This window comes from Sylvia atricapilla, chromosome 15 (genome assembly GCF_009819655.1).
Source record: "Sylvia atricapilla isolate bSylAtr1 chromosome 15, bSylAtr1.pri, whole genome shotgun sequence".
Taxonomy (NCBI): Eukaryota; Metazoa; Chordata; class Aves; order Passeriformes; family Sylviidae; genus Sylvia; species Sylvia atricapilla.
Window position 1 is genome coordinate 9,183,531 of NC_089154.1, and position 23,780 is coordinate 9,207,310.

The window sequence follows — 23,780 nt, forward strand, 5'->3', positions numbered from 1 at the left end:
ATACCCCTTGCACCCCAACTCCCTTGTGCACCCCTCCAGTGCATCTGTACACCACCGATGCATCCCATATCCTCTCGGCACCCTCATTTCCCGCCCTGCAGCCAGGCCCACAAAGCACTCACACACACCCCTGAACCGCATCGATGTCCCTGCTTCCCCATCCCTCATACACCCACATCCCTCTGGCACCCCCACTATCCGGGACCCCACATCTCCCTGGCAGCCTCCCCAGTGCACACCTTACAACCTGCCACAGCGCCCCATGGCAGTGTGCCCCCATCCCCCCCAGTGCACCCACACACCCTTGTGCATCCGTATAAGGCTGCAGTTCACTCCTAGACCCCAAATGCACCCCATATCCCCTCGGCATCCCCATTTCCCACCCTGACCCCTAACGCACCCACATCCCGCTAAACCTCATTTTCTCCTGCACTCCCAGTCCCTCTGGGATACACCTCTGGCATCCTCATTCCTCCCCGGATCCCACATCTCGCTGACACTTCCGGATACACCGCGTAACCCCCTGCTACTCTCTTTCTCCTCCTGCAGCCCCAGTCCCCAGTACACCTCCTATCCCTCCAGCACCCCCGTTCATCCCAGAGAACCCCCGTCCCCAGTGCACCCCACGTCCCTCCGACATCCCCAGCCAAGGCACCTCATGTCCTCCAATTCCCATTTATCCTTGCACCCCTATTCCTACTGCACCCCACGTCCCTGTGGCACCCCCACATCCCTCTGGGACCCCCGGATCCCGCATTGCCGCGGACCCCAAGGCTCAATGCCCGCCTTGTCCCCCCGCCCCCAGCGCGCCCCACTCCGCGAGGGGGCGGGGCCTGGGGTTTGGGCGGGGCTTCAAGCACAGGGGCGGGGCGTCTGAGCGGCGCGGAGTGGGCGGGGCCTGGTTGAGTCCTAGTGGAAGGGAGTGGTGCATAAAAATATGGGCGTGGTCTTGTCACAGAGGGGTGGGACTGAACGGCAAGCCACCGCGGACGGGGCGTGGTCTGTGGGCAGGGGGCGGGTCAGGACGGCGGGGGGGTCCGGCCTAGCGGTAGGGGCGTGTCCCAGTGGCGGAAGGGGGCGTGGCCTGGCGGGAGTTCCGCGGCGGCGGCGGCGGGGCCTGCTCGGCCCGAGCTGCTGGCGGGGACACCGGCACCAGGTACGGCTTCGGGAACGGCACCAGGCACCGGGGCCTCGCACGGAGCGGGTCCGGGTGGCAGCGGCAGGGGTCTCTCTGAGGCGGGAGGCGGTTGTGAGTGGGCCCTGGGGGATGTGAGGAGTGGGAAGGGCTTCTGAGGAGGGTATAGGGTGGAGAGGGTCTCTGAGAGAACGCTGAGTGGGCTCTGAAGGGCTGAGGGGGTCCTGAAGGGGCTCTGGGTCAGGAGCGCGCCCTGCAGAGGGCGAAGTGTGGGGTTTGAGGGGTCCTGGGGGGCTGTGGGTCAGGAGGAGGGGGATGTAGTGTGTGAGAGGGCTGTGGGTCAGGAGAGGGCCCTGATGAGGGGAGTGTGGGATATGAGGGTCTGGGGGATGGCGTCAAGGGGTAGGAGGGGACCCTAAGGGTGCTCTGAGAGTGGGAAGGGGCTCTGAGGGGGTGGGGATGTGAGGAATGAGGGATCTGTGGGACCTGGCAAGGGAAGGGCAGAGGGGCTGGAGAGGGCAGTGCTGTGGCAGGAGCTCCAGAGCCTGGCTCTAGAGGACACAGCCCGTGGGACCCTGCGATCTGTCCAGGAAATTTGGAGTAGCTGCTGCCCCGCCTCTGCTAGAGAAGGAGGCTGATCCCCTGGTTCTTGCAGGCTTTGGAGCTCCAAGTGCCCCACGGAGGTGACCGTGGCCTCACTTCACCTCACCTCTGCTGTGGACACTGCTCATTTCAGCCACGGCGCTGTACTTGACCTATATTATCAGCAACAGCAAAACATCTCAGGGTGTGGCTGAGGAGGGAAGAAGGAACCAAGAGGAGGTTTTCAGGAACTCCCTGAGAGGGAGCCACAGAAGGCAGCAGGAGGAGAACCCAGTGGGGCTGTATCTCCCTCTCTCAGGCGGCTCAGTGGCCACTGTAGCCTCTTACCTCCCATTGATGCAGCCACAAAAAGCCACCATCAGAGCCACCAGGGCCCAGCAGGAGCCACGGGAGCCCAGCCTGTCCCTGCCCAGCTCTGGCTGAGGTGGAGCAGGGCGGGCGTGTGGGTGTGCAGGCAGCCTTCAGGAGAGAGGACAGCACCCCGAGGACAGCCATGGAGAAGATGGCCAGGGTCACCACTGCCCTGGGGGGCAACACGCTGACCGGCCGCACCATGTTCTGCCACCTGGACGCCCCTGCCAACGCCATCAGCGTGTGCCGGGACGCTGCCCAGGTGGTGGTGGCCGGCCGCAACATCTTCAAGATCTACTCCATCGAGGAGGAGCAGTTTGTGGAGAAGCTGAACCTCCGCGTGGGCCGCAAACCCTCCCTGAACTTCAGCTGCGCCGACGTGGTGTGGCACCAGATGGACGAGAACCTGCTGGCCACTGCTGCCACCAATGGCGTGGTGGTCACCTGGAACCTGGGCAAGCCATCCCGCAACAAGCAGGACCAGCTGTTCACGGAGCACAAGCGCACTGTCAACAAGGTGTGCTTCCACCCCACCGAGGTGTACATGCTGCTCAGTGGCTCCCAGGATGGCTACATGAAGTGCTTCGACCTGCGCAAAAAGGACTCTGTCAGCACCTTCTCTGGTAGGAATGTGGCTACTGTTATTGTCCTGTACATCTCCCTGTGGGGAAGCAGAGTTTTGGAGCTTTGTCCCTTCCTTGCTTGTCTCCTCACCCTTAGGAGAGGCAGGGGTTGGGGGCTTTGCTCTTCACCTTGTCCAGGAGGAGGGTTTGCTCAGGGTGTGATGCCCAGAGCAGGGAAAGAAGGAGCTGAGAGGCATTTTGGTTACTTTTTTTGCCTCTCAGTAGTAGCTGGGTCCATGTGGGATATCGAAGACAAGTCACAGCACTCCTTGCTGCCCCTTCTTTCTGTGCCGGGGACTCTCACAGCTCTTCCAGTGAGATTTTTAGCTTTGCTGGAGCTCTCAATTTGTGTCCCCTCCCAGGCCAGTCGGAGAGCGTGCGTGACGTCCAGTTCAGCATCCGGGACTATTTCACCTTCGCTGCCACCTTTGAGAATGGGAACGTGCAGCTGTGGGACATCCGCCGGCCCGACCGCTACGAGAGGATGTTCACGGCCCACAACGGGCCCGTCTTCTGCTGCGACTGGCACCCAGAGGACAGGTGAGTGTCCTGACAGCCACCTGGCTTTGCAGGACAAGAGGGACCCTAAAAACAGGATTGGGATTCTGTAGGGGAAAGCGTGGTCTGTGATACCCTGTCCGCTTGTGTTGGAATTCTAGAGACTGAGGATTTTAGGCTTTCTGTGCTAAAAGGCATTGACCCTGAAGCAGGCACTGCATTTGACCTGAGGCCATGGAACAGGCTTTCAAAGTGGAGTGATAGCACTGAGGTTGTGCGTGTGTCGTTTGAATAGTATTGTGTGATCTCACAGGGTGAAAAACTTAGAATTTGGGGGTTGAGTATACAGTAATATAAATGGGAGAATATGGAGGATTTAAGGCATTGTCTAAGTCATTCTTAGGCACTCGTGTCAGGGGCTGGGATATTGCTGGGAGATGGGAATGATAGTTGCTTTGAGCATTTGGAGTGGTGTAAGAGTGTATGGGGTTTGATAAATTAGGAGGTTTTGAGGCACTGGGTGTCTTATGGCTCGGTATAGCAGTGTCACAGCAGCCTTTTACTCTAGTGCTTAGCTTGAGGAAGGCACTACTTGGCTGCTCTAGGGCACAGCTTGCTTGTGTTCAGTCATGTTTCTCTCTTGCTTTTCCTGGGAGGTTGCTGGGAGGGATCTGGAGGCAGCTGCTACAGTGTGCAGATTCCTCCTCGCTCCCTGCCAGGCAGTGCTGCCACTGCTTGTGATCTTAGAGAGGCACTGAAATATGTTCAAAATGGCCTTTTCCTCTCTGCTGTTCCTAGCCAGTGGACAGCAGAGCCTGAGGGAACTGCTCTGACTGGGATGTGGCTCTAGAGGCGTAGGGCCATAACTGGGGGTGGGAAGGAGGGTGTTGCCTGACCTGGTTGTTGCAGAGTGGAGGTGTCAGGGGAGCTCACGGGAGGACGGGATTGCAGCCCAGCTGCCTTCCTGCAGTGTGGACGTGGTCACACCTGTGCTGTGAGTGTGCCACGGTGGGAACCGAGGGGTGAACGCTGATCCATCCTTGTCCCAAGGGGCTGGCTGGCCACGGGCGGCCGCGACAAGATGGTGAAGGTGTGGGACATGAACACGACGCGGGCCAAGGAGATCTACTGCGTGCAGACCATCGCCTCGGTGGCACGGGTGAAGTGGCGCCCCGAGTGCAAGCACCACATCGCCACCTGCTCCATGATGGTGGACCACAACATCTACGTGTGGGACGTGCGCCGCCCCTTCATCCCCTCCGCCATGTTCGAGGAGCACAAGGACGTCACCACGGGCATCGTGTGGCGGCACCTCCACGACCCCTATTTCCTGCTCTCGGGCTCCAAGGACAGCACCCTTTACCAGCACATCTTCAAGGACGCCAGCCAGCCCATCGACCGGGCCAACCCCGAGGGGCTGTGCTACAGCCTCTACGGAGACCTGGCCTTCGCCGCCAAGGAGAGCCTCATCTCCTCCGACTCCAACCGCAAGCCCTACATCGGGGACCGGCGCCACCCCATCTTCTTCAAGCGCAAGCTGGACCCCACGGAGCAGTTTGAGTACATCTCGTCCTCCAGCGCCCTCAGCGTGTTTGAGACAGATGTGGAGAGCGGCAGCATGGACTGGTTCGTGCACACAGCCAAGCAGTACGCGCTGGCCGGCCGGCCGCTGGCCGAGCTCTGCGACCACAACGCCAAGGTGGCCAAGGGGCTGGACCGCAACCAGGTGAGCTGAGGGATGGGCCGTGCTGCAGGGTGGGGTGTGTCTTGGTTTGGAAAGATCAGGTGTCTGCCAGGGAAAACTGGAGCTTCCCTTGGAATGGAGAATGTAAACGCCCACCCTCTGAATTATTATGATTTTGTGATTAAGGGGCTTTTGGGCAAAGATATGGGAATAGGAGTAACAGTTCTTTACTAGGAATATTAAAAGTACAAATGTAGTAGTACAAAAAAACAAGCCAACAAACAAACAGAAAAATCCTAGAAACACTGACAGGGTCAGAATATGACCTGACCCTCTGTTGGTCAGGGTGTTGGTTGCAGTCCAGTTAAGTCCTGGAGTGACAGATGTGGTTCTGTTGGAGCAGATGATTCTGTAGAAGGGTCTAGTTTTCCTCTGAAGGTCCAGTGGTGGTGAGATGGGTCCAGTCTTCCTTTGGGAATCCAGTGCAAACAGGCTGTGCTGGTGTTCTGAATCTCAGGTTGTATCCAGGTAGGAAAGCTGTGCTCCTCCCACTGGGTGGAGCATCTCCCAATGGGATGATGGAATTTTATCAGTCATGCAGTGAGCCTGGATGGCCCATGAACAGCAGATATCCCCTGGAGGGAGGATGGGTCTTGAAAAGATAAGGAACATTGCTACACCTGGTTTTAACAGCTGGTCCATTAACAGAAGGCACCTGCCCCCTTTCCCCTGGAGTTATGAGGAGTGGGTTATACAAGAGATAAAGAAAAACATCTCCCCAACCGGTTTCAACAGATGGCAAATAGAACACATACTTTTAGTTACATATTGCAACTCAGGGTGGTAGCCTGGGAAGGTCTGACAGGGACTCTGTTCCCTGCAGGTGGCTCAGACGTGGACGATGCTGAGGATTATCTACTCCAGCCTCGGCACTGTGTCATCCACAAACCTCAACCACAGCATGGGGAAAGGCAGCACTGCCCTCCCACTCATGAACAGGTACTGGGAGCTGCAGGGAGTGATGAGGGGGGAGTGGAAACAGCTCCTTGGCTGGGATGGGGTTATAGAATCACATCATGGAATACTTGAATGGTTTGGGTTGGAAGGGACCTTAAAGCTCATCTTGTTCCAACAGCCTGGCCTTGGACACTTCCAGGGAACCAGCAGCAGCCACAGCTTCTCTGGACACCCTGTGCCAGGGCCTCCTCACCCTCACAAGGAACAATTTCTACCGAATAACTAACCTGCCCCAGACACAGGGGGTGAGCAGGGACACCTCCAGGCTGTGTTGGTTTGCATGTTGGCATTGTTTGAATGCAGCCATTTCCCATGTTGGTGTGGGAAGTGATTGCCCAGCCTGGCCTCGAGATGTGCAGCCTCATACCCTGCTCCCATCCCTTCTTCAACCAAAGTTTGGCCTATGGTGGGTCATGGGGCTGGGACCAGCTTTCAGTTACTGAATTCATGAATCACGGAATTTCTAATGTTGGAAAAGTCCTCTGAGATCATTTCCCCAGCAGCACTGGCCCACTAAACCATGTCCCAAAGCACCACATCTACATGATGTTGAACATCTCCAGGGGTGGAGACTCCACCCCTGCCCTGGGCAGCTGTGCCAGTGCCTGACCACCCTCTCCATGAAGAAATTTTCCCAAGATCCAAACTAAGCCTCCTCTGGCACAATTTGAGGCCACTTCCTCTTCTCCTGTCCGTTGTTCCCTGGGAGCAGAGCCCAACTACCCCCAGCTGCCCCCTCCTGTTAGGGAGTTGTGGAGGTGAGAAAGGCCTCAGCCTCCCTGAGCCTCCTTTTCTCCAGGCTGAGCCCCTTTCCCAGCTCCCTCAGCTGCTCCTGGTGCTCCAGACCCTTCCCCAGCTCTGTTCCCTTCCCTGGACACGCTCCAGCCCTCAATGTCTTTCCTGTCATGAGGGCCCCAAAAGTGACCCCATGATCTGAGGTGAGGCCTCAGCAGTGCCCAGGGCAGTGATGGTGACCAAGGGCTGGGGATGGAGAAGGTGTCTCATGGCTGGAGCTGGAACTGCTGGTGTGCAGAGGTTTTCTTCTGGAGCCTTTCCAAGGGAGAGCACAGCCCAGCTCTGCCAGCAGCTCGCTGGTGTGGAGAGCCTGTTGTGGGCTGATGAAGCAGGAAAACTTGTTTTTCCTCTTCTCAATGACATAAACGTGAGGGATGAGGACTCCAAATGAGCTGTCAGACCTCGCAGGGCTGCGTTCCCACAGTGAGTGACAGATCCTCAAATAACACCAAAGGAAACAAGCATTGTCCTTGACCAAGCTCTGCCTCCAGCCGGGTGGCTGTGCTGCTGTCTGAGACGTGCAGGCAGCAGCCTGGGGAGCTGGGCTCTGCTCCAGCCCCATCCCTTCCCTTTTCCATCTCGGTGAAGGCCAGGCGTGGTGATGCATAACAAACAGCCAGGCACCTTGGAGTGAGCCAGCTCCCGTTCACCTGCCTCTGAGGAGAAGGAGATGTAGCCAAGAGCCTGCTTAGCACTGGAATTCTTCAGGGAGACCTTTGCAATGCATGTGGGGTACCAGCAGGCTTGGAGGAAGGGCTGTGATCACAGTCACAATGTGTCTTTATTTTTAAGTCACACAGTGGGGACTGGTGACTCCTGCCCACGAAGGGATATCACTGCATCTCATATTTCACCATTCAAATTGCAACTGGACACCTGTATCCAGGCTGTTTGCTGGCTGAAATGGAAACTTTGTACTCCTCTGACTATTAAATTTGGCTTTTTTTCCCAGCTTTAACCTGAAGGATATCCCTGCTGGGCTGGGCAGCGAGTCCAGACTGGACCGCAGCAAAGGAGAAAGCCGCACAGAAAACATCCTCATGGATTCCTCCTCCACCCTGATCAACAACGAGGGTAACATTCCTGGGTGGGCACAGTCCCAGTCCCACAGCTCATCCCTCCTCAGCCATAGATAGGGGATAGACTGGGGCATTTATCTTGTGATTTGGATGTGCTGCAGCCCAGGGTGAAGGACACCAAGCCCCAGGGTGCTGCAGAAGGACAACTTCTCCCCCATGACCTGGGGTGACAGTGGTGGGGAACTGAGCTGTGTGGCTCAGGCACAGCCTGGCATGCTGGGGCAGGACACTGGGAGGTGGATCCAGTGGTGTGATGAGCTGATTTCTCTTTCCCTGGGTGCGCAGACAACGAGGAGACGGAGGGCAGCGACGTCCCTGCGGATTATCTGCTGGGAGATGTGGAGGCAGATGAGGATGACCTGTACATGATGGACCACGAGAACCCACACGGTGAGCACACAGGGAGAGGTGTTGTCTGGCCCTAGCTGGATTTTCTCCTGCTCATTCCTGCCCTTCTCCTCGCAGCTGAAGAGCAGGAATACAGCCTTCCCCAGGAAGCCTTCCCGCTGCGCCACGAAATCGTGGACAACCCCTCGGCCTTGGACCACCTGCAGGACAAGGCCGACTCTCCTCACGTCAGCGGCAACGAGGCCGAGACGGTGTCGCTGACCCCCGTGGAGTCCTTCTCGCTGATCTCCATCTCCCACTCGCTCTACGAGAACCGCCTGCCCTCCGACTTCTTCAACCCCATCGTGAGGGACACGCTGCTCTTCTACGCCGAGCAGGGCGACGTGCAGACGGCCGTGTCCGTGCTGATCGTGCTCGGGGAGCGCATCCGCAAGGAGATCGATGAGCAGACGCAGGTAGAGCCCCTGAGGGGCAGGGCCCTGCCTTGCTGGGACCCACAGGGGCTGCATCCCAATGGGATGGGATCCTGCCTAGGATTGGGGCACGTCCTTTCTCTTCCAGCCCCCGGCAAAGCCAGCTCTAAGTCAGGGTGAGCAGTTCCAGGCTTCTGGTACCTGCCCTACCACCAGTCCTGGCCGGGACTTGAGGTGGGCTCTGCAGGGTCAGGATGAGGCAGTGACCTTGCCCTGTTGATATAAGGAAGGATCCTGTTCCCCAGCGTTGCAGAGCCGTTCTCCCACTGCAGGGATCAGAGAATCTTTAGGTTGGAAAAGCCCTCTAAGATCATCGAGTCCAACCATTTCCCCCAGCACAGCCAATGCCACCACTGAACCATGTCCCCAGGTGCCACATCCACACAGCTTTTAGATCCCCCCAAGGGATGGTGACTTCACCACTGCAGTGGGCATCCTGTGCCAATGCGTGGCCACCCTTTCCATGAAGAAATTCTCCCTAATCCAAACTAAATTCTCCTAATCCAAACTAAACCTCCTCTGGCACAGTTTGAGGCCATTTCCTCTTGTCTTGTCCCTTGTTCCCTGGGACTAGAGCCTTATCTCCAACCTGGCTCCACCCTCCTGTCTGAGACTTGTAGAGTGAGAAGACCCACCCTGAGGCTCCTTTTCTCCAGGCTGAGCCCCCCAGGGGAATCTTGCCTTTGGGATGCAGGGCTGGGGTCCTGAGAGGGTTTCAAGGTGGATGTGGAGGCTCAGCTGTCTGTGGCTGTCCCTAGGAGCACTGGTACACATCCTACATCGACCTGCTGCAGCGCTTCCAGCTCTGGAACATCTCCAACGAGGTGATCAAGCTGAGCACCTGCCGTGCCATCAACTGCCTCAACCAGGCTTCCACCACCCTGCATGTCAACTGCAGCAACTGCAAGCGGCCCATGAGCAACAGGGGCTGGATCTGCGACAGGTGAGGGGGCCCAGAGGGGCTTGCAGAGACAGGGGTGTGGGGTGGGTGCCCCTCTTCCCTCTTATTGCCCCCCCGAGGGCTCTCCCTGCCCGTCCCCACCCGAATCTCCCCGTGCAGGTGTCGGCAGTGTGCCAGCATGTGTGCCGTGTGTCACCACGTGGTGAAGGGACTCTTCGTCTGGTGCCAGGGCTGCAGCCACGGTGGCCACCTGCAGCACATCATGAAATGGCTGGAGACCAGCTCCCACTGCCCCGCTGGCTGCGGCCACCTCTGCGAGTACACCTGAAACCCCCGAGAGTCCACCTGAGCCCCGTGCCCGCGGGGAAGTTGGCAGGGCGTGAGCAGGGCAGGCAGCGTGCCCTGCCCCATACCCCTGGCACCGCCCTCCCTGTATTTATTTGTGTAAATAAGGGCTGGGGGAGCCCCCCCTGCCCGGCCGTTTTTTACTGGATTAAAACAACTCAGCAGTCGAATCGAGGCGTGACTTCTGTCTTTGCTTCGCCTGGATGCAGCGACCCCCGGGCTGGGCCCCGGACCCGCTCCCGGCCGGGGATCCCGGCCCTGCGGTGTCCCTTGTGTCCCCATGCTGTTGTCCCCTTGTGCCGGGAGGCCACTTTAAGCCGTGCGGTGGGGACCGCTTTCCCCTGACCCTTACCGGACCCCGTACCGATGCGCCAGCCAATGACCACGTGCACCGTGTGTTTGCGGTGCACGCTGGGAATCGTAGTTCGCAGTGTCTCCGGCGCCGGTCCCGATGGCGGCGCGGCTGCTGCCGCTGCTGCTGCTGGGCTGGGTCCGGCCCGGTGCCTGCTCCGACCCTCTGGACGGCGGCTGGTAAGGGCAGGGGCTGCCCCGGGGCCGGTCCCTGTGCCGGTCCTGGTGCCGGTGCCGAGCACAGTCTCCCGTTGCAGGCTGCCGGGCACGGTGCCGGAGGAACCACGCTGCACCGTGGAGCGAGCCGATGCTTCCCTCACCTACTCCCTCTTCCTGCAGCGGTACGGGGGACCCGGCACGGTCCCGGCGCCCGCGGAACCGAGGCAGCGGGCCGGGGGACAGTTCGGTGCACCGGGCGGGCCAAGGGGGAGGGGCGGGGGAACTGAGGGGGCAGATCCTGGAGTCCCGGGGGAGAACCTGAGGGAGGGTGGTGGGGACGGGTCCCGGTGCCCCGGCGGTGGTTTGGAGCCCGTCCCGATGCCCCGGGTGGGTCGGGGCTGGCGTCTCGGGATGGGTCAGCGCTGGTCCCCGTGCTCCGCCCGTGCGGGACCCCGCTGGATGCCGCCCCCAGGTTCGCCTTCTCCCGGCCGGTGATCCTCGGTGGGGTCACGGACAATTCGGTGAGTGCCGGGAGGGGACAGAGGGTTCCGGGTGGGACACACCTCCCCGTGCCTCGGGAGAGGCGGCAGCATCCCGGCTCCCTGCGCTCTGTGCCCCAGGCATTCCGTGCCCTCTGCAGCCGGGAGAAGCTGCTGGCAGCCTTCGGGCCCTTCCCGGTGCGGCTCAGCACGGCCAACACCTACTCGTACCGCAAAGGTGAGCGCGGGGGCCGTGCCCGGCCGCGGGGTGCCGCTTCCCGCCTCATCCCTCCCGCTCATCCCGCTCCGTTCCCGCAGTGGATGTGCCATTCCAGGAGTACGTGGAGCACCTGCTGAAGCCGCAGGACCCGGCCCGGCTGGGCAGCGGTGGGTAGCGCCGTCCCCTCCCCCGCAGCGCCCTCCCCTCGCCGGGCTCAGCCTTCCGTGTCCCCCCAGACACCCTCTACTTCTTCGGGGACAACAACTTCACCGAGTGGGGCCCCCTCTTCCAGCACTACGTGCCCCCTCCCTTCCGCATCCCGGGCACCAGCCCCGCTTACAGCTTTGGGATCGCAGGTGGGTGTGGGATGGAACTCGCAGGATGGGATTGGGCCGGGACTGGGGGCTCTCCCCAGCACCAACCCGCCGCTCCCACCGCAGGCTCAGGCTCTGGTGTTCCCTTCCACTGGCACGGCCCTGGGTTCTCCGAGGTGATTTTCGGCAGGAAGGTGAGAACTGAGCCCGAAGGGAAGGATTTGGGGAGGAGGGAGAGAAACAAGCCCCTAACTGGTGTCCCTGGGCACAGGGAAGCCCCCCTGGGCCTGAGCCCGAGGGGCTGGAGGGGAACTGGGAGGGGATGTGCTCCCGGTGTTTTCCAGCGCTGGTTTCTGTACCCGCCGGATAAAACCCCACACTTCCACCCCAACGAGACGACACTGGCCTGGCTCCAGCACACGTATCCCACCCTGCCACCGGCCCAGCGCCCGCTGGAGTGCACCCTGCGCCCTGGGGAGGTGAGTCCAGGGGCTGCAGGGGACCTCAGGCTTCCCTGCCAGAGCCATGGGGCCTCACTGGTATCTCCTGCAGGTCCTGTACTTCCCTGACCGCTGGTGGCATGCCACACTCAACCTGGACACCAGCGTCTTCATCTCCACCTTCCTGGGCTAAAGCTGGCAGGAACAAAGACAAGGACACATCACCACCATCCCAGCCAGGGCAACAGGGCAACCCTCAGGGAAAGGCAAAAAACTGGTATTGGGACCAACTGCCTGAGAAAGTTCTGGTTTTTACTGGTCTTTACCCTCCCCCTTAGATTAAAGTTATTCTACCGAAGCATGCTGTGTGTTGCTACATCCCTGGAGCAAACCTGGTCTCCATGGGATGGCACCAATGCCCAAGCCAGGATATCCCCAGAAATGGCTGCTGTGAACAACTCCAGATCCTTTTCCACGTTTATTGCTGATTTTTTTTTATTCTTTTTATATATATATATATATATATCTTTTTTAATGGACATTGGCAAACTTCCAGAGGGCGCTCAAAAGCCAGGCAGGCCATTGGCCGACCAAATCTCAGCTGGATGCAAATCTGTTATTTCTTCTGGGGTTTTTAAGAGATTTCATTAAAAGGAACAAGAACTTTAACCCAGGTGGTTGTTCTAAGGGAACCACAGTCCCAGTGGGAAAGGGGAGGTGGGAACCACCCCGTTCCAGCCCTGGGGCCGTTGTTTCCCAGGAGAAACCAGAGGATGTGTCAGCATCCCGACAAGTGGCTGTTTACTGGGAAGAGGACCCAACCCTGGCCAGGCAGGAGGTGGAAGGAGGAGGAAACAACTCTAAACACAGGGAAGGATGGGGCTCCAGGTGCTCATCCCAGCAAGCTCCCTGTGGCAACCCCTGGAGCAGGCCGTGCTCTTTGGGGACTGTAGCTGCCCTGGCTAAGGGAGTGATGGACATGATGGTGAGGCCCCTGCCGAGGAGCCAGCATTCCAACCCCCAGGCAGGGCTTGGAGCCGCAGAGGGGAGCCAGGGAGCCGTGGTGCCCGCCCAGCTGCTGCGGCTCCTCGGGAAGGGGCCATGGTGACGTGCCCTCGCCCAGCGCCAGGCCTGGGGCAGCTGGGGCTGAGAGGGAACAGCCAGAGAGTGAGTAAGGCGTGGTGCCAGCCCAGGGAGAGCCAGCTGTGCCAGGGCACCCGGACGGGCCAGCGCTGCCCCCGGCCCCTCAGTAATCCTCCACCCAGCCGTTCTCTGAGATGAACGCATCTATCACCTCCTTCATGGCGAGGTTGGGGATCAGCTGGTCCTGGGTCAGGGGACTCCGCGTCACTGGGTCGAAATGACCCACGCGCTGCAAGGGAGGAGGCGCAGGGGAACCGGTTACTCCACGTGCCCCGGCTCAGCCTCGAGGCCAGCGCCGTGTGGCATCTGCCCCAGCAACCGGGCACCTGCCCCTGGGAAGAGGGAGAGCCCCTCGAAGGTGCCTCCCAGCAGGATGAGGGCAGGTCAAGGTGCAAGACCCCTGCCAAGAGCCGCCTCCGCTTTGGGCGGAGCCTGGCAGCACCTGCTCCACAGGGAGCTGCCCGGGCAGGTAACTGGGACCAAACCCAAGGAGCCTGCAGAGCCCTGAGTTAAGCAAAAAGATGCCTTCCCACCCAGGCAAGGTCCTGGGAAAAGCCCCCTGCCCCTGGCCTGGCAGTACCTGGAGATGCTCCTCAATGTCCTTCCTGTCGTAGGTGATCCCGCTGGGTGTGATGCAGGGCTCTCTCATCAGCTCAAAACTGATCTTCCCACAAAGGTAGTCAGGGATGTCTCGCTTCTGGCTCGAGAGAGGCACAGCTGGGTCAGGAAAGTGGGCTGGAAGGTGGTGCTGGCTCAGAGGGGGGAGCAGGGTACACAGCAGGTTTACAGGAGCACAGGCTGGGCCACACTCACCTTCCTCTTCTCATCCACTTGGGAGAAGAGCTCGTCCATGTCTGCCAGGTATTTGTCCTGAAAGAGAAGCCTCTGAGGACAAGGGGCCCCTGGTGTGCAGGGACTACAAGTCCCCAGGGAGAGTCCCAAAGCCTCCCACCCCTGGGTGTTGTGGCAGGTCCTCGGTAGCCCCTCAGCCTGTGCAGCTCCTGGCTGAACCTGGCAGGACCGAGCTTAAAAATAACCTTCCTTTGTGGGCCTGTTTTTATCTGGGATTAGTCCCCAGCATCCAGACCCACATGTGGCTGAGAGCCAGCTGTGTTTCCTCAGGGAACAACAGGCACAGCAGGCATCACCACTGCTAGGCTGGGACAAGAGGTGACAGAACAGGGGAAGCATGGGGGGACACAACAGCCCTGCAGTGGTGACTCGAACTATACAATGAAGGCTATCATGCTGTGTCCCAAGGTCTCCCAGCTTTCACCTGCACAGCTGCAGCCCTGCAGCCTCCCTGGCTGCAGCAGAGCATGAGGACGGGGATGGGGATGGGATGAGGAAGCCCCCAGACCCCACTCACGTGTTTGGCCTCGATGCTGGCCAGCTGAACACGGCTCCGGCTCTCGTCCATGTTTTCCTCCTGCTGAGTCTTTCGGCACTCTGCCAGCTCCCTAGGACAGAGTGGGAGATCAGGAGGATGGGGGAACATTGCTGCTCCCTTTCCTGATGCAGGGCTCTGCAGAGGCACCTCACACAGAGCTGTGACAGCCTGGTGGCACTAAAAAAAGCCTTGCCAGGTGCCCCGTTACCTCTCCTTCTCGGCCACGATCAGCTTGGTGAGGTGGGAGTGCAGCTCGTTCTCCTGGTTGATCCGCTTCTCCTCGATGCTGTTCCAGCGTTTCTTCTTGGCGATGCGCAGCGCACTGGGGATGTCATCCCCAAAATTCAGCCGCTGCTCCTTGGCGAGGTTGTAGGCTGAGGAGAGAAAAGGGCACCTCAGAGCCAGCGGCAGCGTCCCTGCCGCCATCCCTGGCCCTTTCCCAGCAGACAGGAGCAGGGGACAGTGGCAGCGTGCCCGCTCACCTCTCTGCAGGTTGGCGATGGCCTCGTCGTAGTTTTCCATCTCCATCTGGCACTGGCCCAGGAAGAAGTGAGCCTTCACGGACTGCCCGTCCAGCTCCAGCGCCCGCTTGCAGTCGGCCAGCGCCTTGTCGTGCTGCTGCATCTTCAGGTAGCACAGGGCCCGGTTGGTGTAGTACACGGCCACCAAGGGGTTCCGGTTCTGCGGGGACAGGCCCATGTTGGTGGCGGCGGCAGCGCCAGGACGTGCTGGCAGCCGGGTGACAGCCGGGTGACTCGGTGAGCCAGCGGCGTGGCACTGTCACCCTGGGCAGGGACAGCCAGCAGTGCCAGCCGGGGCGTGCACCCCGTGGGGAGGTGCTGGGATGGATTGGGGACAGGCTATTGGGGACAGCCAGTCCCCATAGGGCAGCCGGTGTCCCTGCCCCCAGAGGGGACTGTCCCCCCCGGCACCCCGAGTGTCCCAGCGTGGGTCTGCCTTACCCAGCCCAGCGTAGGGACAGTGCAGGGGTTAGGGGAAACAGGCTCAGGGTGGGGGCACTCTGGGGCAGGGCATAGGGCAACCCAGCTTGGAGGTGGCTGGGGGACAGGATGGGCAGGGGCTGTCCAAGTCCAGAGAGGGGCCAAGGGGGTGCCTGGGCCAGGCCTGGGGATGGTAGATCAGGCCCAGGAGGGGGGAAATCAGGCCCAGAGCTGTGTCCAGCCCCACCCAGGAAGAGCCAGGCTCAGTGAGGGAACACCGTACAGATTAAAAGGGTCCTATCTCAGGAGTATCTTGGCCAGGCCCTGAGGAAGAACAATGCCCAGCCCGAGGAGGTTCCATCCTGGTGATACCCAGGCTAGGGCTCGAGAGATGTCCCGGCTGGGGGAGGTTCCATCCTGCGGGAGTCACCGCCAGGTGTGTGGCGGGGGTGTCCCATCCCAGGGCTGGCCAGGCCGGGTCCGGGAGGGTGTCCAGGCCAAGGAGGAGGTTCCAGCCTGGGGTAATCGAGGCTTGGGGGGGAGGTTGGTGTGTCCCGTCCCCGGGGAGCCCCGTCCCGGGGGCACCCAGGCCAGGCCCTTGGGGACGGCGCTGCGGGTGTCCCCTCCCCGGCGCTCCCGTCCCGGGGTCCGGCCCCGCGCGGGCCGGGGGCGCCGCTGGGACTCACGATGGCGCGGCCGTAGCAGGCGGCGGCCTCGGGGTACTTGCGGCCGCCGAAGAGCCGGTTTCCCTGCTCCTTGTGCTCCTGCGCGCTGTGGCTCTTCTCGGGGCTGCCACCGCCCGCGCCCCCCGCGCCCGGCCCCGCCGCGCCGGGCCCCGCCGCGCCGCCCTCACGCTCCTCCTTGCCCTTCATGGCGCGGCCCGAGCCGGCCCTGGGGCCGCGGCTCCGCTGGCTCGAGCGGCCCCGCGGCTCCGGCTCCGCCGCTCCAGCCGCGCACTGCGACAGCGCCGCTTCCGGGGCGGGGCCGGGGCGGGTCAGGGGGCGGGGCCTGCGGAGAGGGGGCGGGGCCTGCGGGAGGGGCGGGCTGTCGAGCGGGGGGCGGGGACTAATAATTAAAGGGGCGGGACTGGATAATTGAGGGGCGGGGCCTGTCGGCAGTGGGTGGGAACGGGGCACGCCAAGGAGGGGGCGGGGCTGGGAGGAGGGCGCTGGGGGCGTGGTCAGCGGCGGGTGGGCGCGGTCTGACGGGTGGGCGTGGCCCGGAAGGGTTTATGGGGTTGAATGGGGGCTGATGTTATGGGGGGATTGGGGCGGGGGCTGGGAGGGGCTGAGGTTAGACGGGAGGGGGGCGTACAGAAAGGTGCGGAAGGACGGAGGGGGGGTGCCTGGCTGGAGGGGATAGGGGTGTAAAGGGATGTTGGGGGTGTGAGAGTCCAGGGAGGAGAGGACTTGGAGCAGATGGAGTTGCGAGGGGTCTGGAGATCGATAAGGAGGGGGTCTGAATAGAGGGGTGGGGGTTCAGGGGCGGGGGGTGTGAGCGGGGGGAGGTTCGGCTGCCTGGAGCCAGCGCTGTGTGCGCTGCAGCGGGCGGGCTGGATGGGGCGGGGGGTGGTCTCAGTGCCCGGCGTGTGCCGACCCCCCCCTCACCCATGTGCCCCCCGCGCTGCCAGCCCCGAGGGGCTCAGCCGGGTGCCGCTTCACTTCTCCCGGAGTTTTCTGCTCCAGTAAGTCCCGACCCCGGCTGTGCCCGCCCCCGAGCCCCGGGCCAGCCAGCCCCGCCACCCGCCCTGTATCCCATCAGGGATGGGGGGGCACCCCCAAACCCCCCTCCCCCGATAGAGACACCAGGCCCCGCAGTGTGCAAAATATTTATTTATACTCCAAAAAGGTCTGGGGGGGGGGATCAGAGCGGGGACCCCTCCGCGTCCCCATCCCGAGGCCAGCCCCCGGTCCCGGGAGGGCGGCTGGCAGCAAAGCGGGGACCCGGGGCGCGGGGACGGGGGGGCTGTGCCGCCGAGGGCACCGCCAAAATGGGTTGTGCCGGTCTCAGCTGATTCCTGCCGGGCTCTCGCCACATCCTTCTTTTATTATTATTATTATTATTATTATTATTATTCTTCCTCTTTCTTTTATTTATATTTATTTTGGCATAGAAAAATAAATCGCTCCTCTTTTGGCACCAGTCCTTCGTGTGAAAGTGCAGGTCCTGGGGGGCCAACGAAGCGGCCCCCACCCTGGAAAGGGGGTACGGGAGCCAGCGGGGGGGTTCCCCCTCATTCGGCTCCTTCCCGAGGGGCACATTCCGAGCCCTGCGGGCACCCCGGGGGAGTTGGCGATGCCGGGGCAGGGCTGAAGCATCCATTGGGGTACAGCGGGGACGGGGGGTCGGCAGGGGACATTCGGGGGGCGCAGGCCGGGGCGGGGGGCGGCGCGTTCGCTAGCACCGAGGGGGCAGGCGGCCGGGGGTGGCCTGTCCCCATGTCACGCCGGGGACCCCCCCAGCCCCTCCACCGGGCTTGGAAAACAAACCGACCGCAGGGTCGGGGCTGGGGGGGCGGGCTACGGCGGGGGCGGGATCTGTGCCCCCAGCAGGTCGTAGGCGAAGATGTTCCAGAAGACGGCGAAGAGCAGGAAGGTGCCGTAGGACAGCAGCAGCACCCACCAGCCGCACTGGTCCTGCAGGCTCTCCTCGTAGCTGCGCAGGATGGTCAGCCCCATGCTGATGCCCACGATGGCCCCCGCCAGATGCGCCATGAAGCTGGGCTGCGGGCCCGAGGCCGGCAGCGGCGGCGAGAAGCGGAGCCAGACGGCGCGACCAACCTCGGAGCTCACTGCGGGACAGTGCGGGACAGTGCTGAGCCCGCGCCGGGGCCCCGCACGGCCGAGGGGGGCTGGGGGCCGGTACTCACTGCACACCAACGCCAGCACCATCCTCAGCAGCTTGTAGGGACAGCGCATCCCGGCCCAGTTCTGCGGGAAGGGGAGGGATGGATGGATGGATGGATGGATGGATGGATGGATGGATGGATGGATGGAAGGTGGACTGGCACCAGCAATGCTCCAGCACTGAGGAGGAGTCTGCTGCCAGAGACGCTGGAGTGCCCCATGGAGCCTCCTCTCCCATGGAGTCCCTGCTCCTCCCCACCCACACTCACCCCACAGTGCCACCCAAGGTGGTCCCCCTGTGATGATGCAACCCCACAGCATCCCCCCACCAATGTCACACATGGCTGCCCACCCCACAGTGCCAGCCACCCCATGGCATTCCCCCCCTAACATCCCAACACCTTGCCCAACATGCAGGCATCTCCCACCCCTGTTGTCACCCCATGGCATCCCCCACCCTGCTGACCACCCTACAAAGCCACCCATCCCCTGTCCTCCCCTCGGTGTCCCCTTGTCCCCTGGCTGACCATGACGACGTTGGCGAGGTGAGCAGAGCAGAGGGCGTAGACGCCCCCCGAGCCCCCAACCAGGGGGGCCCTCATGTCCGTGATGGAGACGGTGAGGGAGCCTGGGGGCACAGACAGGGCTCAGCATGGAGTCTCACCCCCACAACATCAATTAATTACTGTCTACATTAATTAATTACAGCTTTCATTGCCCCCCAGCCCCCGGCCCATGGCTAGGTGATGCTAGCACTGCAGGGTGGCAGCCAGCAGAGGCCATCATCCCCATCAAACTTGTGCGCACCTCCCCGTGCTCTCCCTGGGCTGGTGACAGGGACCGAGGGGGGGGATGGGGACAGCTCTCTCCCCCACCCAAGGGAGCACCTACCTGCCAGGACCCCGGCCAGGTAGAGGAAGCTGATGCGCAGGATGCCATGTACCATCTCCAGGGGCACCCCAATCATCAGCTGCAGGAGGGCGTTGAACCCCAGCTGCTCCAGCCTGCTCGGGCACAGGAGGGGATGAGGGGGGGGCTCACCCTGCACAGCCCCCGGGCTGTCCCCGCTGTCCCCCCCCAGGCAGGACCTACCCCACGTGCATGAACATGTAGGTGAGGAAGCGCCAGGCGCGTGCTCGGTGCCCGGGGTGATAGACCAGGGGGCTCTTCATGTACTCGGGGTGGTAGGTCTGCAGCACCCACTTGTTCAGCCGGGCCCCGTAGCACAGGAACACGATGATCTGTGACAAAGCCCGTGGCTGTCACCCCCCCTTCACCCCACGTCTGAGCCCCACAAGGGCACCAGGATGTCACAGCTGGGGTCACCCAGCCCCACTGCCCTGGGTCCTCCACCCCTTCACCCCAGATGTTAGGCCTCCCAAGGGCACCAGGACATCACAACTGAGGTCACCCAACTCTTCAGCCCCTATCCGAGCCCCTCTGTGAGCACCAGAACATCACTGCTGTGGTCACCCAGCCCCTCTGCCAGAGGTTTGAGCCACCCACGTGGGCACAAAGATGTCACATTCAGGGTCACACATCCCTTCGAGCCCCGCTGTGTGCACCAAGAGCTCACAACCAGGCTCGCCCACCCTGTTCACCCCGGGTTTGGTCCCCGCCAAGGCCTCCGGGACACCCCAGCCAGGACCAGCCCCGTACCTGGGTGAGGGTGACGGCCGCCATGAAGACGGGGGGCGGGCAGGTGCGGTGCTGGTAGAAGTACCAGCGCCGGTCCATCTCGCAGGGCAGGATCTCATAGGCCACGTAGCGGACGAAGCGTTTGTAGATGCCGAGGCCGGTCTCGTCCAGCAGGACGTCGCGGGGCAGCGCCCGCTGCCCGTTGGCGATGGCGCGCTTGAAGCTGCTGGAGCGCTTGCTGCTGATCTGCGGAGAGAGGCCGTGCCCGCGGGGGCCGCGGGGACAGCTCGGGACGCACGGCCTGGGGCCACCCCCTGGCCGGCCACCCCCCCGTGCCACAGCCCGGACAAGCCATCCCGAGGCCACGCCGCCATCCCGCGCCAGGGGAGTCCCTGGGGACCGCCGGTGTCTGCCCCCCTCCCCAGGGGCACAGGGAGGTGCCCGGTGCCCACCCCGGGCTGGCACCCACCCCGTCCCTGCGGCCTCCCGGCACTGACCAGGTCTACCAGCTCCTGATAGCAGACCTGCCCCTCGTCGTTGCCCTGTGCCAGGGCCACCAGCATGTCGAGCTTGGCGGGGTCCAGGGGCAGCTCATGGCTGTGCACCAGGCTGGCGAACGTCTCCACCCCGATGAAGCCGGTGTTTTCGGGGTCGAGCTGCGGGGCACGGCACGGAGCATCACCGGGATGCCGGCGCTGCGGCTCCCTGCTCGGCTGGGGACACCTCCTGGCGCCCCTGATGCCTCATGCCTGCCTCCACGACACCTGTCTCTGCCTCTGCGAGGGACACCACAGCCTGCAGCCACCCCGGATGGTGCCCCGTGAGGTGCCCTGTGGCACGCTGGTGCCCCGTGCCGTGCCGGTGTCCCCGTCTCCCCGCGACGCAGCCAACAAACACTCTCCCACTCAGTTATTTCTCGCCGCCAGCAGCCTGCCAGCCAGGAAGCCACCAAGCTAAACACACGCGCAGCCCTGGCACCAGCCTCCTCCTCCTCCTCTTCTCCTCCTCCTCCTCCTCCCGCCGCCCTTGCCGCCGGCCGCCGGGATCCACCGCGCCCTGTGCCCGGGCACTCTGTGCCATCCCCGGGGCTGCCAGAGCGGGCCGGGCACCCCGAGCCCTGCAGGGACAGCGCACCAGGGGCACCCAGCGGCACGGGGGACCCGACATGGGACAGCTCATGGGGACAAGAGAGCCCAGGATGGCCCAAGATGGGGAGAGGGCACCTACGGCCAGAGCCCAGCCCCTGTAATCGCCCTGGAGTAGTGTGGGGATTGCTGCCTGCTTCTGCGGGGAGGGAAATGCGGGAGAAGAGCCTCATCCTCGTGGGATGGGCAGGAAAGGGAGTGCTTGGGACATGGGATTGTGTCCCCACCCGCGTGGGCAGCCTGTCCCTCCCTGTTCCCCCGGCAGGAAACAGCCACAGCCTCTTTCCCAAGGGCTGCCCGGAGCGGGGTGCAGGGTGGGATGAGGGGTGCAGGGTGGGATGAGGGGTGCAGGGTACAGGCAGCATTTGCAGCCTCTCAGCAGCCACCAGCCTTTGGGAGCAGCCCCAGCCATGGGGGGCGGGAGCACCCCCGTGTCACTCGTCCCCCTGCCCCACACCCATCACCCCACAGGTTCCACGTGTTTGTGCCACGCCGGGACCTGGCACACGCTGTCCCCACGCCGGCACACGCTGAGCCACCAGCCCCAAGACCGCCAAGAGCCCTGTCAGCAGCCAGGGAACCCTTCTCTGCTTTTGGGGTGCATCTCCCCCCACCCCAACCTCACTGGCACCGTACGAACCCCCGGGAGGGCCCAATCCCCATCCCTCAGCCCTCCCAGCTCTGCTCATTCCCGGGGAAGGTGCTGCTCGTCCCCGAAGAGCTCGGGTCCACATGGAGTCCCTGTGCTCGAGGGTGGGGTGACACGGGGGACAGCACCGCAAGCTCCCGGGCTGGGGGACTCAGCCAAGGTCATGGAAACAGCGGGGGGCGAGTGGGGGAACAGTTCATTTTCCTGACCATCAAGAAATTCCTTCCCCATGCCCAGGGGAGAGCCACCAGCTGGGCCAGGGCTGGGTGGGGATGGAGGGACGAAGCGATGGAGCTCAAGGGGGGCTGGTGGGGGCCGGGGGGCAGCGGGTGGAAACCCCTCGAGGCCCCATCATGCCGCGAGCAGAGCCCCACGCCACGCAGCGCTGATGCTCCACGGCCTCATCCCGCAATCAGGTCACGGGGGTGGGTGCAGACCCCCGCCTCGCCGGCAGGACCGAGCCCACGGCACCCCCGGAGCTCCATCCGGCGCCCAGACTCCGCCGGCGGCGCTGGGGCTCCGCGCCCAGCACCCCTCGTCCTTGAGGGCGCACCGGGCAGGATCCGACCCGGCGCTGACGGAGGGAGAGGCCACAAGTGAGATGAGTCGCGCGTTCTCGGCGGCACCAGGGGGGTGCGGATCCCCCCGGCGCTGACGAGGGGCACCGAGGGACGCTGGCGGGGGGCGGCACGGCCGCGGCGGCAGCCCGGGGTGGGCAGCGCTGCCCGCCGCGCGCCGGCCGTGCCCGGTGCGTGCGAGCATCCCCGCCCGCGGTACCGATGGCCGGTGGCCCGCGGCCAGCCCCCGAGCGCAGCCCGGTGCTCCCCGGGCGGCCTCACCTGCTCCTGGATGAGCTGCAGCAGGGAGCTCCTGTCCATGCACCCGGCGGGCGGAGGGCTCCGCCGCTCCCCCGCGCCCGGGGCCGGCGAGCCGGGCAGGGGAGCGGCGCGGGCGGCGGGGGCGGCGGCGGGGGCGGCTCTCCCCGCCAGCCCCGCGTTGCGGCGGGCCCGGGAGCGAGCGGCGAGCGGCGGCGCCGGGAGCCGCCGATGGCAGCGGGGCGACGGCGGCGGCGGGGGCGGGAGCGGAGCCGAGCGGAGCCGCCCCCGCCGCAGCGCGCGGCGCAGCGCCCCCCCCCCTCCCCGCACCCCCCGCCGCCGCCGCCGCCGCGCGGGGAACCGGGACCCGCCCCGCCCCGCCCGCCGGCAGCGCCGGGACACGGGCAGGGAGCCGGCAGCCGGGGCTCGCGGCATGGGATGGTGCCAGCATCCCGGTACGGCTACGGGCATCCCGGTACAGGTACCTGCATCCCGGTATGGGAACCTGCGCCCCAGTCCAGCTGTGGGGCGTCCTGGTACTGGCACCCACATCCCAGTATGGTAACTATCCTGGCGTGATACCTGCTCCCAGTGTGGTATCTACATCCCAGTAACGGGCACCCACATCCCAGTACTGGTCCCCACATCCTGGCCCAGTCCTGCATCCCAGAACAGCTCTGTGCATGCTGCTGTGGGAACCTGCATGCTGCTCCCTGTGTCCCAGCACTGATACACCCTGGTATGGGAGTTGGATCGCTGCATCCCAACACAGGGTCTGCATTCTGAATGGGAACTTGTATTCCATTTCCAGTACTGCATCCCAATACAGGTACATGTATTCCATGTATATACCATATCCTGGTGCATGGGTTTGCAGCTGCACTCTGCTAGAGAAATCCATATCCTGATAACAGTACCTGCATCCCAGAATGGACACTGGCATCCCAAAATGAACATCAGCATGCCAGGACCAGGTACCTGCTCAATCTGGCACAGCTGACAGCAAACATTCCCTCCATCCTGACCCTGCACCCGCAGGCCAGCACAGTCTGGGTACCCCGCCCATGGCACAAGGGCCACAGAGCCTCCACTGCTGTCCCCTGGCCCAGCACAGCGCTCACAGATAGCACTGGGTCCCTGGAACTGGCACTTTTATGTGATGTGCCCAGTGTCACCCAGGCCAGGCCAGGCTCCCCTGGATCCCCAGGCAGGGCAGGGCTGTCCCCATGATCCATCCCTGGTACCGTCCTCACTTTCCAGAGCCACAGCTCAGCCCCACTGTGGGTGCCCGGGGGGCTCTGGGCTTCCCAGCTCCACCAGGCTCCTTCCCTGGGGACTGTGTGTGGCCACGGCTGGGGTCCCATGGCCCTGCCACAGCTGTCCTCTGCCCCACGCCCG

The 23,780-nt window shown here is 63.1% G+C and overlaps 4 protein-coding genes across 5 annotated transcripts; 2 read left to right on the forward strand and 2 right to left on the reverse strand.

Moving 5' to 3' along the window:
- Nucleotides 1–1,067: 1,067 nt before the first annotated feature.
- WDR24 (WD repeat domain 24) lies at nucleotides 1,068–10,022 on the forward strand. The gene is made up of 10 exons (XM_066330052.1): nucleotides 1,068–1,156; nucleotides 1,791–2,712; nucleotides 3,075–3,252; nucleotides 4,261–4,936; nucleotides 5,778–5,893; nucleotides 7,659–7,780; nucleotides 8,071–8,175; nucleotides 8,251–8,588; nucleotides 9,365–9,549; nucleotides 9,667–10,022. The coding sequence occupies exons 2-10, from the start codon at nucleotides 2,232–2,234 to the stop codon at nucleotides 9,833–9,835; spliced, it is 2,370 nt and encodes a 789-aa protein (XP_066186149.1). The 5' UTR covers nucleotides 1,068–1,156; nucleotides 1,791–2,231; the 3' UTR covers nucleotides 9,836–10,022.
- A 100-nt stretch (nucleotides 10,023–10,122) lies between these two features.
- JMJD8 (jumonji domain containing 8) lies at nucleotides 10,123–12,173 on the forward strand. 2 transcript variants are annotated; one of them, XM_066330069.1, is made up of 9 exons: nucleotides 10,125–10,383; nucleotides 10,461–10,544; nucleotides 10,835–10,883; nucleotides 10,983–11,079; nucleotides 11,160–11,228; nucleotides 11,298–11,417; nucleotides 11,502–11,569; nucleotides 11,720–11,854; nucleotides 11,928–12,173. In XM_066330069.1, the coding sequence occupies exons 1-9, from the start codon at nucleotides 10,304–10,306 to the stop codon at nucleotides 12,006–12,008; spliced, it is 783 nt and encodes a 260-aa protein (XP_066186166.1). In that variant the 5' UTR covers nucleotides 10,125–10,303; the 3' UTR covers nucleotides 12,009–12,173. The 2 variants fall into 2 exon arrangements, with proteins under 2 accessions (XP_066186165.1, XP_066186166.1); XM_066330068.1 differs by having other exon boundaries at nucleotides 10,123–10,383; nucleotides 11,502–11,854.
- Nucleotides 12,174–12,280: 107 nt separating this feature from the next.
- STUB1 (STIP1 homology and U-box containing protein 1) lies at nucleotides 12,281–16,275 on the reverse strand. The gene is made up of 7 exons (XM_066330067.1): nucleotides 15,976–16,275; nucleotides 14,831–15,029; nucleotides 14,557–14,722; nucleotides 14,328–14,418; nucleotides 13,772–13,828; nucleotides 13,539–13,655; nucleotides 12,281–13,187 (listed from the first exon to the last, which is right to left on the reverse strand). Exons 1-7 carry the CDS (start codon nucleotides 16,159–16,161, stop codon nucleotides 13,062–13,064), a joined length of 942 nt encoding a protein of 313 aa, XP_066186164.1. The 5' UTR covers nucleotides 16,162–16,275; the 3' UTR covers nucleotides 12,281–13,061.
- A 1,360-nt stretch (nucleotides 16,276–17,635) lies between these two features.
- On the reverse strand, nucleotides 17,636–22,585 carry RHBDL1 (rhomboid like 1). The gene is made up of 8 exons (XM_066330066.1): nucleotides 22,407–22,585; nucleotides 20,271–20,429; nucleotides 19,795–20,019; nucleotides 19,228–19,376; nucleotides 19,027–19,139; nucleotides 18,663–18,763; nucleotides 18,159–18,219; nucleotides 17,636–18,080 (listed from the first exon to the last, which is right to left on the reverse strand). Exons 1-8 carry the CDS (start codon nucleotides 22,443–22,445, stop codon nucleotides 17,809–17,811), a joined length of 1,119 nt encoding a protein of 372 aa, XP_066186163.1. The 5' UTR covers nucleotides 22,446–22,585; the 3' UTR covers nucleotides 17,636–17,808.
- Nucleotides 22,586–23,780: the final 1,195 nt, after the last annotated feature.

Excerpts from the sequence above, each read along its gene's own strand:
- RHBDL1 (XM_066330066.1), bottom strand. The coding sequence starts at position 22,445 with ATGGACAGGAGCTCCCTGCTGCAGCTCATCCAGGAGCAG. Across the intron at positions 19,140-19,227 it reads TACATGTTCATGCACGTGGG|GCTGGAGCAGCTGGGGTTCA; the intron begins GTAGGTCCTGCC and ends GTGCCCGAGCAG. Across the intron at positions 18,764-19,026 it reads CCTGGCCGGGGTCCTGGCAG|GCTCCCTCACCGTCTCCATC; the intron begins GTAGGTGCTCCC and ends CTGTGCCCCCAG.
- STUB1 (XM_066330067.1), bottom strand. The coding sequence starts at position 16,161 with ATGAAGGGCAAGGAGGAGCGTGAGGGCGGCGCGGCGGGGCCCGGCGCG. Across the intron at positions 13,656-13,771 it reads AAGTGGATGAGAAGAGGAAG|AAGCGAGACATCCCTGACTA; the intron begins GTGAGTGTGGCC and ends CTCTCGAGCCAG. Across the intron at positions 13,188-13,538 it reads ACATTGAGGAGCATCTCCAG|CGCGTGGGTCATTTCGACCC; the intron begins GTACTGCCAGGC and ends CCTCCCTTGCAG.
- JMJD8 (XM_066330068.1), top strand. The coding sequence starts at position 10,304 with ATGGCGGCGCGGCTGCTGCCGCTGCTGCTGCTGGGCTGGGTCCGGCCC. Across the intron at positions 10,384-10,460 it reads GACCCTCTGGACGGCGGCTG|GCTGCCGGGCACGGTGCCGG; the intron begins GTAAGGGCAGGG and ends CTCCCGTTGCAG. Across the intron at positions 10,884-10,982 it reads GTGGGGTCACGGACAATTCG|GCATTCCGTGCCCTCTGCAG; the intron begins GTGAGTGCCGGG and ends TCTGTGCCCCAG.
- WDR24 (XM_066330052.1), top strand. The coding sequence starts at position 2,232 with ATGGAGAAGATGGCCAGGGTCACCACTGCCCTGGGGGGCAACACGCTG. Across the intron at positions 7,781-8,070 it reads CACCCTGATCAACAACGAGG|ACAACGAGGAGACGGAGGGC; the intron begins GTAACATTCCTG and ends CTGGGTGCGCAG. Across the intron at positions 9,550-9,666 it reads AGGGGCTGGATCTGCGACAG|GTGTCGGCAGTGTGCCAGCA; the intron begins GTGAGGGGGCCC and ends CTCCCCGTGCAG.